General features: G+C 37.5%; 1 protein-coding gene across 4 annotated transcripts in view; it reads left to right on the plus strand.

Annotated features, from left to right (window-relative positions):
• Positions 1-16,023, plus strand: part of LOC139135719 (testin-like) — a 28,702-nt gene that overhangs the window by 1,037 nt on the left and 11,642 nt on the right. For 2 of the 4 annotated variants that reach the window (XM_070703361.1, XM_070703359.1), the window contains exons 2-3: positions 8,674-8,759; positions 13,536-13,758. In XM_070703361.1, coding sequence (XP_070559462.1) covers positions 8,674-8,759; positions 13,536-13,758 — 309 coding nt within the window. Of the gene's footprint in view, positions 1-4,419; positions 4,722-8,673; positions 8,760-13,535; positions 13,759-16,023 lie in introns of those variants that run through there. The other 2 variants (XM_070703363.1, XM_070703362.1) reach the window with 2 other exon arrangements.

Here is a 16,023-nt window from a genome sequence, read left to right on the forward strand (position 1 = left end):
TAATTGAAATGAAAATCAACGTTGTGAACTCCTGCAAATTTCAACAAATGAAGGTAACTTCTGTAAATCACGGAAACCAAAAACAGTTACACCCTCAGCTGTAACACGTCATGTAAAACTCATAGTACAGTATGTAGGCGGGATTACAAGTAAACAGTGATATGTGACTAGTGCATTCCTGCACTATAAAGGTGAAACTTCTCCGGAAGTTGCGTGTATCATCAAGTTCCACCTCGAGGAGGTCACTGACGTAGGTTATCAAGATGAGTCATCTACGAAAATTACCAAATATAACCAAGCAAATAAAAGCGGATATGTTTAACATTACAATCTTTTTCATAGGCCAAAAAAATCTTATACAGCAACAAATAAAGTTAAATAAATATATTGCACAAAGGCTCAATACCCGAGCCTCGTTACAATGACGGCCGCACCCTGTCGCTTGCCATGCAGGTCACGCGGGGACAGCAAAGTGATGAAAAAGATGGTAGTCTCACTGTAAACCTAAACCTAAACTATGTATTGTTGCGTGCTCTCAGGCTGGTGCCCATCACGGTAATATTGATAATGTCCTCGCCTTCGGCTCGGGCATTATATTACCCGCGCGAGTATGTGATCTGCATGTGAGTACATTGGAGAAATTAGCAGTGTCTTTTCGGGCCATATTATTTATTTCACCGCAACAACAGGTGGGCTGTATGGCAATTTCTGTACGTATTGTACGTATTGATGTAAAAGTAGGCCTAAATATAACAGATTTACAAATAATATAGGTCCGTATTTTTGACATTGGTTTTATCACAGGGGAACTCGGGCTCTGTTTATTTGTTGGTATGTGTTTGTTTATTTGTTACGTATGGTTTGTTCCATATACACCATAAAGAATTAAAAGTACTTCTTTTCATGTTTGTTTGTCAATAAAGAGGTTTGTATTGTTTGTTCGTTCGTTTGTTTGTTTTTTTGTTTACAAGTATGTTCAAAAAATGATACTTGATAAAATTTCCAAGAAAGTCCACAACTCTTAAATACAAAGTACACACTACCTTGTGTGTACTCGGAGAGCGGGGCGGACATAGTAGTGCTATTAAATACTCCTCATAGCAAAGGAATGGCCTACTTTTTTGCGTGTATGGGATTGTTCAAGAAATTTTAGTTGGTATAAGCTGATGAATATTCTTGTAAACGAACAAACAAATAAGAAAAACAAAACTCTTTATTGACAAACAAACATGAACAGAAATACAACTCTTTATTGATTCTTTCTTGTGTATTTTGAACAATCACATGTGACAAATGACAAACACATCCGTAAGGCCGCGTTCAAAAAAAGTGGTAGGGGGGCTGGAGGAATTCAGGGGGGATTCGAAAATTTTGGGGTAGTCGAGGGGGGGGACTTGAAAGTTTTGCTCTGCCTATAAGGGGGGACCTGAAAATATTTGACTCCCAACATTTTGATGTCGTCCAATGGTTCTAATGTTAGTAATAATTAAACAAACTCTAGAATCGTTTTGTTATACTTTATGTCTTTAATCTCGAAAAAGTCTAAAAATATATGAATGCCATTAAATTTTCGTAGAACAAGTTGGCCTTGTAATGGGGCAGGAGCTTCAACTGTTGATAATTTTTCAATATTTCTATGCAATGTATCAAACACAGTTTCTCGGTGTCTCTCTACAGCATGCTGAAAAACACAATATTCAGTTTGTCAACAAAGCCCGTTTGTCTAAATATTGGTGATAATTGAATGATGCAAATGCACGGTACACGTAGGCTGTGTTGGCAAGCTGAATACTGGATAGCTCAACATTCTGTAGGGAATAGAACAAGAACACAATTGTATAAACTGAACAAAAATATTGTCAAATAAAAAGTTAATACAACTACTGCCCTGCTACTACATACTGGCAGTGACAGTGATACATATGCTCTGACTCTGATGTAGTTTAAGAAGAGTTTCGGTCATAGGACACTCAATTGACAGTGAAACATACATCTACTTGTACACAGATCCAGCCAGAGAGTAACACATAGAAGACTAGGGGACTAACAGTTACCATGGATTTTTGAATTCTGGCATATGAGAACAATCAAATATTAGAGAAAAAAGATGGGGTCACCATAATTGATCTTATACAAATATACGATGAAAAGTCAGTTTTTCTAAAATCACTTAAAATCAATATATAAAACCATTCATTTCAAGTTCATGCAGTGAATGAAATTTTCATATCTCATTGTACCAATAACACAAAAGTAAAACTTTGAATAGTAAAGACTCTAATTTAAATGGAAAAATGTGTGACTAAATGGAATCTTTTATTTTTTATCAAATTTGCCATTATTACACCCAAAATTTCTGAGATTAAAACATTAATTTCATGGAATATTTTAACCTTCCAGTATTGTCAATTTTGTAAAACATTTTATAAGTGGCATCTAAGTTGTATATGTCTTGTACTTTTGAAAAAAAAATTGGTAGATCACTGTGCTCATTTTTTCACAATTTGGTTAAACGTAGCTAGGAATACACAATTTTCATACTCTCTCATGATTGTCATTTTGTGTGCTTTTCAGCTGGTGCCATTGAACTGGCCAGAGGTGGATAAACTCAAGTCGGCTTAGACTGAGAAATCCAAAAAGTGTACTGATGCATTTAAAAATGAATCAATTTAAGAACTTGCCCTAGGTATATGGCTCTACAACCTGCTGATAAGAGATAGTGTTGAACATTTGCGTGCAGAACGACACATTACATGTTTTTTTTTTACTCTGCGTGAATTCCTAATAAATATGCGGCTATATGGTAATTGGGGGGGGGACTTGAAAATTTTTGAGGGTATTGAGGGGGGACTTGAAAATTTTTGAGGGTATTGAGGGGGGGATCTGAAAAAAAAATAAGATTTCAATCGCGATTCCTCCAGCCCCCCCCCCCCTCACCATTTTTTTTGAACGCGGCCTAAACAAATAAATATGCCTAATAAACTTTGAACGAACAAAGAATCCGAGACGTCCCCAATGTGGTCATATGACATCTTTTGCAAACAACGACGACTTCTGTAGGAGTTCTCAGAGTTGGACCGAGAGAATGCAGAATGACACTTGGATCTTCTTGGCTGTCTCTAATCTATCAGAATGCTCAGTATATTCTGGTAAAATGCGGTAAACAAAGACTCAAAGTCGGCTGTACGATTGAATAATTAAACTTTCAGACGATTGAGTTTTACCGTTCGAAAACTTATAGGATTACATTTTACAACAGGCCTAGGCCTAAGTAATAAGCTTATGTACTTTTAAATCTAGGCTTTTGTTTCCCTGTTTGCTGAAATTTTGATATGTTTACACATCAACGTGAGTATTGTTCCTTAGGCCTATATGTCGTTTTATTTTTGATGCATGCGTGCTGGTACGTGGTATTCCCATTTTGCGCAACCGAGGAGATTGTTCTTTCACACTTTCTGTACCTGCTGCTGTGTCAACTGGGAATGCACTGCACCACGGTTACGTGTGTTTTGATTCATATCGGGCCGCCGCCTGGTATGCATAGAAAATAGGCCTCTTTTTCAATGCATACCACGCGGCGGCCGCTATGTATCAACACACGAAACCGTGCACTGCACTGGTTGACCCACAGGGGACACGTGCTTGTTGTTTATTTGTGTCTGTTTGTTTGTGTGTATGTTTGTGTTTGTGTATTTGTTATTTTTAATAAAATAACAGCGAAAAGCTGTTTCGTTAATATTTGTCAATACTCAGCAGTTTATTTATTTGTTCGTTTGTTATTTATTTTATTTGTTTGTTGCTACGTATTTCCGATGGTTAGGGTTAGGGTTAGGCTTAAGTTAGGGTTGCGGTTAGGGTTAGATTTATACACTCCCTTATATATTGAGACATATAAGGGAGTGCATAAGTCTAGCCCTACCCGTAACCCTAACTTAAGCCTAACCCTAACCCTAACCCTAACCATCGGAAATACGTATCAACAAACAAACAAACAAATAAACAAACAAACAAACAAATAAATAAACTGCTCTATATTGACAAATATTAACAAAACAGCTTTTCGCTGTTATTTTATGAAAAAAAACAATTAAACAAACACAAACATACACACAAACAAACAGACGGACACAAATAAAACAAGCACGTGTCCCCTGTGGTTGACCCGTGCGCAGTGTCGTATCGTCATCGCCCAATCTGATTAAAATCAGATGTAGGGTACGGCGACGTCTTCTTATGCTTACGCGGTATTCTCTCGCTTTCGCCTCTAAAAAGAGAGGCGACAGCGAGAGAATACCGCGTACGCATAAGAAGACATCGCCACACTCTACATCTGATATTTAATGTAATCAGTCTGGATATCGTCAAGTCGCAGATTTGCACACGGTACGCAAAGTTTTGGGGTCACAGAGGTCAGGTGTTATTCATCCTCCAAACGAAGTGATCCGGACCTATCGAGTGTGTGTACGCAAACTGCTAGCACTAATACCTGTCGTCAATACTACCCTGTTCGGCATTTTCTCGCCCAAGGCCCATCTTTCACTAGTACAAGCATAGCAATAAGTTGGCACTAAAGATCTGGAAACGGCACTGTCCGTGTGTTACGCTGCCTTCACGAACACGTCGCGGGTTCTCCTCGGCAAACGATGGCCGCCAACGCTGAGCGCGAATCTGATGCACCTCTACCTGAATCGATCAGACAAATCGACACAAGTTTCAAAAGGGTAATGTATGACAACATGCCATAATATTTCGGGTGTGTCCTTTACAAAACCATAAATGTTTCCTTTCACCTTGAAATTTCAGTGACGATCCTGACCAGTAACGCGACGGTGTTACAACGTCGTTGGAAATGTTTGAAAATGTGGCCGTATGCTTTCATGTCGTTCGGTTGCAACACTCCCGTACATGTACACCGCCCGCGAATCTGGCCCCATGCAAAACTATTTGTCTATGGGCTATAAACTAGAAACGTATAAACTAGAAACGGGCGGGATAAAGATCAGTCGTTCACACACCCGTGTTTTCTGAAGGCAAGGGGGATTAAAATAACAAGCAAGTGAAATACATTTGGACGGTTTTACCGTTTAGTAATGATGATATGTGTGTGCTGCATCGATAGTATTATTGATAATTGTCTTCAATTATGTATCCTCAAGCCATGAAGGTATAAAAACCTACATACTCGACCATAACAAGCGTTGTTACGTGGAGGTAAACCGTGTTTTACCTTCAATGGTTGTTACAAGATTTGCAATATCGCAACCATCCCTTATGTCATCTCCTTCCCTCTTGCTGTATTGCAATAATTGTTTCCTTCAACCGGACTTACATGGCATGTTCCATTTTATCGTTTGCAAAGTCTTATCAGTTGAAAACCATACGTGATATAAATGAAATCGAAAGCAGCCATAACAATTATGAAAAGATTTCGCAAGTTTTCCCGGTAAAAAACAGGAATTTTAACCATTGATAAATTTTGTGGGGAGTACTACCACTGACCAGTGCTTCTCGTTTGCATACAACCCCCATTATTATCAATCTACCCTATTTGAGGTACTGGCAAGACCCTTATACCCACGCCTCCGTATCTGTCCTAAGCCTTGACACCTAACAGTATCCAAGTATAGGCTGACTATGTTCACCAAACAGATTTTGAACTCCTTGAGCAGTGTCCACCAAATTTCACTCTCCTAGTTTAATTTCCAAAGGGAAGGGACACAAAGAGTATACACACTCACTCACATAATATATCTCTTATCACCCACTTTGATTGTGCCGTTTGAAGCAATATTTTAATTTCAAATTACTTCTATCAATGTCACAGTGACAAGGGAAACAGGGAAAGGTGGGTTTATTACACTGTCAGTCTCTCAAATGATGAAGTGCATTTATTGATATGTGTCAATATAATTTTCTTGACAGGATTTGACCTACAAATACTGCATGAATGGTTAATGATAGCATTCCACACTATTGTCAAAGGCATTTTTAATAATTAACACTTCAGCAAATTTGAGAAAATTCGTTAAAGGGTGTGTCAATTGAGTGCTGATTAAAGATGTATGTAAACAGTGCTGGTGAAAATTGTAATGAGAGTGCAACACCTTTACACCTGACCAAGTTCATTGCAGATCTGTTGCAGCTGTACTCCGCATGGGAAATGTAAAATACAGATCTGCAATATCCCTTTTTGATTAATGACTGGAAGTAGCAGATAGATCACCTGAAAAATAATACTGTCCTCAGTTGACCTGAGATGGAAACGTGATAAGACTGAATTGATTTAGTAAATGTTTCCTCTCAAGTAATTTATAATGTTGCATGTCTAATGTACAGACACAAATCACAGACGTTGATGATAATTCCGGCATGCTGTATTAAGACAGCTTTCACAGTGCCATGAAAGAGACTCTGCAAGTCATTTCTTTGGGAAATTGTGTCTGGGAAGAAATAATTTGTGAGAAAATAAACCACTATGCTATTACTCAATGATAAAGGCTGAATAAAGGCAGCATTGAATATCAGTTGTGCGTTGCAGACGGATCCATTTCAGCTACAAGTACGATGCATTCATCTATAATCCCTTCCTAGACTGAAACACAGTAACAGAAGAGAGATGAGTTCTTGACTGTTACCATGTCAACTGCAAATGAACCATTACATTTCCTTGTAGTCATGCTTATCTAATGCAATGTAAACAGTAGTTATCTGGGTCATATATCGTTTGATTACTGTATTTTTCCAAAGGCTGCAATTGACTGTAAAAATGGACCAGAGCCTGTCTTATATGCAATGATGATTTCAACACCTTTGAATGTAGGGTGTTGTCTTTTGCCACAAGAACAGTATGTAATTATTTCTCTTAAAATCAGTGGAAGCTAGGTGGTCCAGAGTGATGTTCTTTGCTATATTACGCAAATGATCCTATATTAGTCGCAGGTAACCTTATGCTCTCTTTCATTGAATATGACAAGGTCAAGACAATGTGATGTTGTTTCTGAATCCTAGGCTACAGATAGTCAAATCAATGTGGTCTGGTGGGAGAAAAAGTGTAATGTCTACAATAGAATCATAGAACATGAAAACATTACATTTTTTTATTTCTTTTTTTTTCATTATTCGTGACACACACACGTATACACACACCACACATGCATGCAATCACACAACACACACACACAAATTTCAAAACAGACTGATTGTAATGAATTCTTAAGAACACTTTGTAGTTAAATAGAGATGCTAAACAATCCACCTTCTCAAAACAAGAGCATTTTTGTTTTGAGTCACCTGTCTCTATTGACCTGGGTTGCCAGACAGTGTGTATAGTCTCTGGTACATGTTCTGTTAATTACTGGGTCATGGGTAACAATGGGAAAGTTCCTACACAGACAGACTGACAAAAACACATCACAACAGATAACATAGCTCAGCTCCTAATCAGGAGGGAGGCCATCTTTGCAGATCAATAAAGGAGATTGACCTGACCCACGGCCAGGTTCAAAGATCATTACATGTAAAGCATTAGACTGAATGTAAATTGAATCATGTGAACAAATCTGCCATGGTAATTTCCTATGTAATTGTGTAGACCAGAAATGTAAGAAAAGTAACATTATCTGGAAATCTGTGACAAATTACAGTATTATGCTCCAAGGACTGGGGAAGATATAGATCATATTTGGTGGATCAATGGGTAATTCATGGCCATATTAGAGGTTTATTCAAGGTGATTTGCAGGCACAAAAGGTCATCGGCTGTCATAGAGTGTCAAAGGTACTTTGCATACCACTTCAGCCAAGCAAGGAGTTTCTGAGAGGGAAGAACACTAACACCTTGTTTTGTACACTGTGAAGATGAAGGCAGGGAAAGCACCCACTCAGAAAATCTAGGACACCACAAACAGGAGTAATGCAATAAAAACATAATTATTTGTCAGACTGACTTTAGTGATTAAAAAAATATGTATTTCCTGACCTAAATACAGGAATACAGGAATGGTGATTTATCGCATGATGGTACAGTGTTGCCGCCAGACGTGCCCCTGCGACAATGTCCCCAAACGGAACCCGTTGTCCCGCACTACTGCGTACTGCGGGTCACCTCGGGCGCACTTGTGAGTCGACTGTGATGGGTGTAGTCTACAAGTAATATCTGTTACTGACGATGATCTTTGTTTTGAATAATTATTGTGAGGCTTACACAACGTACTTTTGGAGCTAGCTCTATGATTAAAAGTAATTAAAACGCTGCACTTGACATCATAATGTGCTTGACTGTAGTCGTCTGAGCTCTGATTTGTCGGCAGATATGTATTCTACTTCAATTGCCTGAAATTCAAGCATAGCGACGCGGTCCCGGTAGCTTGAATTTTGTTCAGTGAAACTAATGTGTTACGAAATAATGCAAAATTTGATTAACAACTGCTTGTTGTCCCCAAAATGTACAAAATGTCCCCCAAAATAAATGGTAGTGGGACACAGTGTCCCCTGATCTAAAATTCCTGGCAGCAACACTGATGGTACAGTAATTTAATTATGAAAATCCTCATTATGCCATTGAAACCATGTACTATTCATGTAACTGCACATCAAGATGCAGCAGTTTTCATCATGATACGAAGGTTTTCTCAGAGTACTTATTCTTGGAATTTCATCTTATTTTTGTTCACAGATAGCCCCATTGCATGAGGTAGGAGCTGGAGCACCATGTTTGAAGTGTGGAGACGCTTGTCCTGGCTTGGATTTACACTTCTGGAGGTACTTAAAATTCACCATCATTTATTTTAAAACTGTAAATAGAATATATATATATATATATATATATATATATATATATATATATATATATATATATATATATATCGAAGTATACAGATGTCCTCAAGGGAAATTACAGTGCTCAATGCAAAAAGCAGAGCGTAATAAATAAACAGATTACTTCAAGTACAAAGTAATGAAATCTATTACTTAAGTTTCATGCATCTTGCAATCCTCAGAGGATTGCAAGATGCATGAAACTTAAGTAATAGATTTCATTACTTTGTACTTGAAGTAATCTGTTATTTATATATATATATATATATATATATATAATATATATATATATATATATATATATATATATATATATATATATATATATATATATATATATATATAATATATATATAAAATACAGCGTGTTCATTTTTAGCCGGATGCCTGCCAAATTGACCGGCTACTTTCGTATTTTGGCCGGCTACTTTTCAGCACTGTTTCGCTCTCTGGCCCGGAAATTCTGGTTTGATAACAATATTTGATTTTTTTTGGTGGTCTTGCAAGCCGGAGATAATATTTCAGTAGTGCCGATGTGGCTATATCATGTAGTCTAGCAATTTACACGGTGAACTTGTTGCTATCACTGTAGTACCGCGATCAGCGAACGTGTTGTACCATGGTCTCTCCACAAAGGAGGGACCGTGGTGTACTCATACTGGGAATTGCTCTCGAGGTCAACCTTGCTTGCCGATCACAGGCCGAATTATTCCGACGTTCACATCGGGTATAGCCGAAAATTGGACTAACATACAATTACGTTATGCCCGCGAATAGCCGACCATTTCCGAATGAAGCCGACTTTTGTTTCGCTCAAACGCGGAAGAGAAAGTCGACGCTTGAGAGCTTTGGTTTTCTGCGTAAGGCCTTGTATGGTTTGGTAGGTTTTTGATCGAATCTAAAGCAACCAAAAGTTACTGAGTCTTATTTTTCATACTTTGAAACGCCATGTCAATCCATCCGTGGTCAATCACGATGCCAATATTCAAGTCGATCGACATCGCGTTTTGTGGAGGGGCCGTGGTTGTGTGCATCGCGGAAGAGAAAGTCGACGCTTGAAAACTTTGATTTCTGCGTAAGAGTAGGACTTTGTCTGTTGGTTTTGGGAGGTTTAGAGCAAATCTAATAAACAAAAAATTACTTGGTCTCACTTTTCGTACTTTGAAACGCTACGTCGATCACAGTGTCAAATTTCAGGTCGACCAATATCGCGTTGTGTGTACTGTGTTACAATTGACTGCCGGTGCTTTGTACACACACTGTGTAGTACAGGCTGGCATTCGGTGTCGTTAGTTTGAGCATGGATGTAAAAATATCTATTGTTTACATCCATGGTTTGAGGTTTTATCAAACTCTGCCAGTTGGTGAAGTCGGCCAGTGGGCGAACTCGGCCAGTACAGTGGGCGAACTCGTCCAGTACAGTATGCACCCAATTAGCATATATGCTCCATAATAGTGTTTCTTTTTTTGAAGTCTCACTAAAGTTATATGCGAAAGCGATCTAATATCATTCATAAGATGAGCGTAATGTTTGCAAACTTCACAGATCACAGTTCAACGCACGTATGAACACACATTGCCATTGGGTAAAGATGGCAGTGTATCGCGATCGTTGGTAGCGAGTTTTGCAGCCTCCGTCATAGTTACACTTGAAGTTCGCTAAAAAGTCATAGGAGATGGTGAAGCAAATTAGTTAAGAGTCATCAAGCCATGGAATTTTTACTGAAGAAATGGCCTAATGTTTGCCTGAACCTGTAATACGGTACCGCGTGATCTGCAGAAAAACACTGAGGCAGACCTTGCTGCGGTTCCGTATCCTACCACTCCCTTGCTTTGCTACGGAAACGCAGCAAAGGCAGACCGTACATGTTTTGCAGGGTGGACGTGGGAGCTCTTCGACTTCGAGTTGTTTTCTGAATGTTCGTAGTAGTATTAAACCGACAAAATAACAAAAACTATGGTAGTAAAAAGTTAAAATTGTTTGGCATATTCAACTGTGAAGAGAATGCGTATGCAATCATATTGCTTTGTTGCGAGTGGCCGACTTCTCCCACTGGCCGAGTTGGTCGGCACCGGCGCTGGCCGAGTTCGCAACTGGCCGACTTCTCTGGTTACCCACTGAAATTTAGCTCTCTTTTTCAATTATATTCAACATCACCAAAAAATCCGTAATCAGCTAGCAGATTCGTTTTATTGTGAAATTAGTACAGTGAATTAAAATCACTGAAAATTGTGTCCTATAATTCATTGAATTGAATAAACTGTTTGATTTTACTGTATCTTCAATCAAGTTTATTTAAATCAGTAAAAAACTTTTTATAGCCAGGCTGGTCAGGATTCTAGCAGATCATTTTCTGGGTTATGAAAACCCCTATTCTATGATGTATTTCAAAATGTTTGTTCAAGTCATGAGCTAAACATAATTCTACACAACAGTCTGGTGAAATTTTGCTATTATCCTTGTCAACTGAATGCAGTTGACAGGCCCGAGTGATATCAAATTAATTTTTCTGACATTTTTTTAAAAACTGTATCCCTTGAAAACATGTTGTAATTGACAATGATAATGATTATTCTGTATGCTGAAATGGTCTTTAATACTGTACAAGAATGCATAAAATTACTCCAAAATGTCTTCAAAATTTAAAAATTTCTTGCCCACAGGGACGGGGGACCCCGTCCCTGAAACCCTCCCCCTGTGTGTATGTTGGAATAGCCTTTTATACACTGTATAAGAATGCATGAAATTGCTCAGAAATGTCTTCAATTTAAAAAAAAATACTTAAACACCCCCCCCCCCCCAGGGAACCTGGTTGCACACAGAAGCTAACCGCCTACTTTTCTGAATTTTCCGCCTACTTCAAAAATTTTTGAGAACCCTGTATATATTTATATATATATATATATATAATATATATATATATATATATATATACCGTACTCTCTGTGCCCAAGTTCAGAGGTTGCCATAAAGCCATAAAAGATGTCTGAAGTTTTACATTGAATATTTTATCAATAAATAAATAAGTACAAACACTTGGAGATCTTTCTGAATATTTTTTATAATAATAATTGGAAGGTTATAAACAAATACATGATGTCTGTTTTGTACGTTGTCAGAAAGACAACGTTCAAGTACTGGCACATGTACAATGTATTTGTTTTTGCTTTCTGACAAAAAAACAAGCATCAATACACACACACACACACCTACACACACCTACACACACACACAACATACATATATATATATATATATATATATATATATAATATATATATATAATATATATATATATATATATATATATATATATATATAAAGGTATATGTGTGTGTGTGTGTGTGTGTGTGTGTGTAGATATAGAAAGATAAATGTACACTTATGTATTGTTGTGTTTCACTGATGTCAGCAATTTGTTAAATACTGTGTAGAACTCAAGGTATCCAGTTCTGACCTGCAAAAGACATATTTTTAAAGTTTGTCATTGTCGGTGATAACCACCATATTTCACTCCTTTTTTTCACCCCTGTGGTGATCAAACAACAAGCTAATTATAGTGTTTGTTCTGTTGCTATCTGAAAGTAACCTAGCCCACTTACAAATATGATCGGTGATCATATAACTATTGAAAACAGTGACGTTCGCTGTTATTTTATGTTAACCCCTTGACCACCTTGAATGCGGGAATATTTTTGGCTCCATAATGAATTACTATGTACTTTAATGCTGGAAAATTCTGAGGAAGTTGTATAAATGTTCACATAATCTTTTGTATTGGCAATGTTAGTCAAAGGTATAAGATCTTGTGTCGCACAGGTATGCTTCTTGAATGATTTAATTCTTACCGTGTTATACTTGAGAGAAGTGTCTTTTCTGTGGAAACACTTTATAGCTGCAGTAAATTCACTCCTTACGTTCCTTTTAAAATAAAACTGCTGTAGGTGACATGTTCAATAACTAGAATGATTATTGGCTGAATTATACTAGGCTTTCATCTTATGAGCATGCACCAGATTGAAATAGTCACAAAAAGTTTGGTGGTTACAATCATTCCATGGTGAAATTAACCTTCTAAGTTGATCTCTTAACTTACAGTACACGTACTTGTAAATTGGACGATTATTCCACCAGGTCTATGATCCTGTATTTAATCTGCATGATTTCCAGGCCTGGGCTCAAAATAAACCGTATGCATTGACCAGAATATACAATGAGACAGTTTGTCCAATGCCTGGAATTTCAAAATCTGGCATGGTAATATTTAGACGTGTGCTGCATGCATAGGCTTGTTTCGGAATGTTTAGCCGTGCTGAAATCAAAACTTGGTTCTTTGTGGTTATGTGGTTTCACTATTGAAGTTTCGCTGACCGATAATTTGTAGAACAATAACTATATGACCGGTCATTCAACGTTTGCCATGCAAATCATATGACAATCTTTGAATTACTGAATGGTTTTACAAATGTTAGTGTGAAATGCTGCCTTTCTGAAAAAACTTTCACACCTGTAGTAATTCTTTCCAATTTACTACATTCATGATCTATAGAAATACAGATCTATAGTTCCTTCTAGATGAAGGTTGCATGCAGATGTTGTCATGCATTATTGCTATATTTCTGCATACATCAGTTGACCAGCCTGAAAGGCAAATGTTAGCTGCTGATGTGTTGTTCAGCTTTCAAGTCTCACCCAAACGCCAACCTTCCATTTCACAGAAAAATCTGCAGAGTCTGCAAGTGCAGCCAAGCTGATCATGACATCAAACCGGAGAAGAAAGAACAGCATCGGAAGATTGGCCGCCTCTTTGGCGAGGACACTATATCGCGATACCAGGTCGGCAGCTTGAGCATAGAACGTTCCCAAGATCCCAAGTCGCCCAGGGCACCCAAGGAAACGGTCACATTTGAATGGGTTCCAGGAGGTGCCACCAAGGAACAGGTAAGTTTTGCGGGAAAGTTATGTCAATTGAAATAGATGTGACCTGTTACACCCAAAATGTTGTCATGATACTTCTGGTTTGATGAATATTCAAAAGTTAACTATGGTTGAGTTTTTTTTTCTTCTTTTCTTAATTTTGAGCAGAAAATCCAGCAGAATTTAGAAAACGAATGTGTTAAATGATGAGTGTTAAATTTCATTGTTACACATTACATTGTACATAATTCTGTAGGTTCTAGAAGTACCTGTCAATGTCTAACATTATCAACAAGTACACTCATAAATTGATATGCTTTTCATGACTTGGCTAATATAAGGGGAGAATGCCAGTTTGGCGGGACAGCCAGAATCACAAACTGTAACAGCCAGAATCACAAGATCAACAGGAAATACTTTAAACCAGGATGAACTAATGTCACCTGTGGACTAAAAGAAATGGGAAAAAGGGGGATAGAGAATAGAAATGCTAGGAAACAAGACAAAGTTAATCAAGACTGAAAAATAAGACAATACAGAAAAGTGTTTGCCTAATGGTTTTTTTTATGACCACATATAACAGAAATCTCTGTCAGGAAAGTGATGTCATTCTTTCCGGATAATTGTCTGTCTACATGTTTCCAAACAATTGGAAAGGAGAGGACAATTGAATTGTAAAATTTATGTCAGTACATGTCAAAAGCAGTGGCATAAATCTCTGGGATCTATGTGCTGTAGCTATTTTATAGTAAACAAAAGTCCATGTTCCCGGTGATCACTTTCACTGATGTAATCTGTGACATTTTGCCTTGCTGTCAGTAGCTTGCATAAATCATTTAATATAGATTGAGCAAGCATCTAACAATCTTCAACCATCCCCTGTCAGTGTTTGTCATTTTCCTAAATTATGGCATAAATAGTGGGTGAAAATCAGCCCAGACAGTTTTGATATAGAGCCTTGAGTAGAGTACTGTTGCCTACAACAGTAATCTATTAGCTTGGTGTCAGATTACAAATGTCAAAAATGCATGATGGAAGAAGGATTAAAGGAAATGGAAGAACAAATTGATAGATTTTAATATTCTCCAGAGGTCTCCTGTCTACTCCATAAGCCGATAACCAAGACTCTTTTCTGGATATTTTAAATTAAATTCAGGTGAAGAATTTTGCTTGGAATAATCAATAGCTTTGTTTCTAACAGTATAATCCCATTTTTCTGGAGGTTTTCAGCACTATTATTCAATATTCTAATGTTTTATGTGAATGTTTGTGTCAACGTGCAGTTAGTACACGGATGTGCACTGATGGGCATCCAGTGTGACACAAAGGTCAAAGACCCCTGGAGCTGGAATATTTGTTTGTTGGTACTTTGAAATGGAACGCCACAACACTGCAACTAACATACAAATTTTGATAAATTTAAGGCAATAATAATGTTAACCTCTGCAAAAATGAATGTATCCATAGACCTTGGTGTTTAGAACATTCCGGAAACCAATGGAAGGGAAGTTTGTGGACAATACATATACACTATACATATATTATACGGTATTTGTGTTATTCACCTTGAACACAGTATTATATTATCTCATTACATGTCACTGAAGGATAATGTAGCTCGGCCAGAGCCTTGAAAATCAAAGTGTGATATGCCTGTACAGACTATTTCAATCAAAAACTGCCCATAGTGAACAGTGATCATGGCTCCATTCAAAACTCAAATGAGTAAATTTGGTATTTATCCTTGAGTACTGAGAGGTGCCTGAGTGATGCCATTGTGTGTTGACAACAAGCCTTCATTACTTTTGATTTCACTTAGGGCGAGAAAACTAAGGCGGTCTTGTTAAAGAATAGAAAGCATTTTTATGGTTAATTATTTATAAATGTATATTATATTCAAACAAGGAACTAGTTGTTGAGTTGGCAGCAGTAAAAACTGAAATGTTTTATGACAGAGAAATCTGCAGGGTAATAGGAATGTACGTGCAGTATTTTCAGCTGTTACATCACCACAACTGGTTGATTCTCAGTCTGTAAGGTAAATTTCAAAATAATGGAAACTGAAAGTGAACACAAATAAAGCCATGATTCAGTGGTAGAGGTGATCTCGTTTTATTAGTTTGTGATATATCAGTATGTCATGTAAGGATTGTTGGATGCAAAGTGTCTGTATTTAGCATTCATATGGTGCTCTGGCAGTCAGCTCCATCAGTGTATTTTTTCAAAGGACTCAATACAGACAAGGTTTTTGCTTGAGTTGTGTAATTGCCAACCTGAAACGAATACTTT

Source organism: Ptychodera flava, chromosome 6 (assembly GCF_041260155.1).
Source record: "Ptychodera flava strain L36383 chromosome 6, AS_Pfla_20210202, whole genome shotgun sequence".
NCBI lineage: Eukaryota > Metazoa > Hemichordata > Enteropneusta > Ptychoderidae > Ptychodera > Ptychodera flava.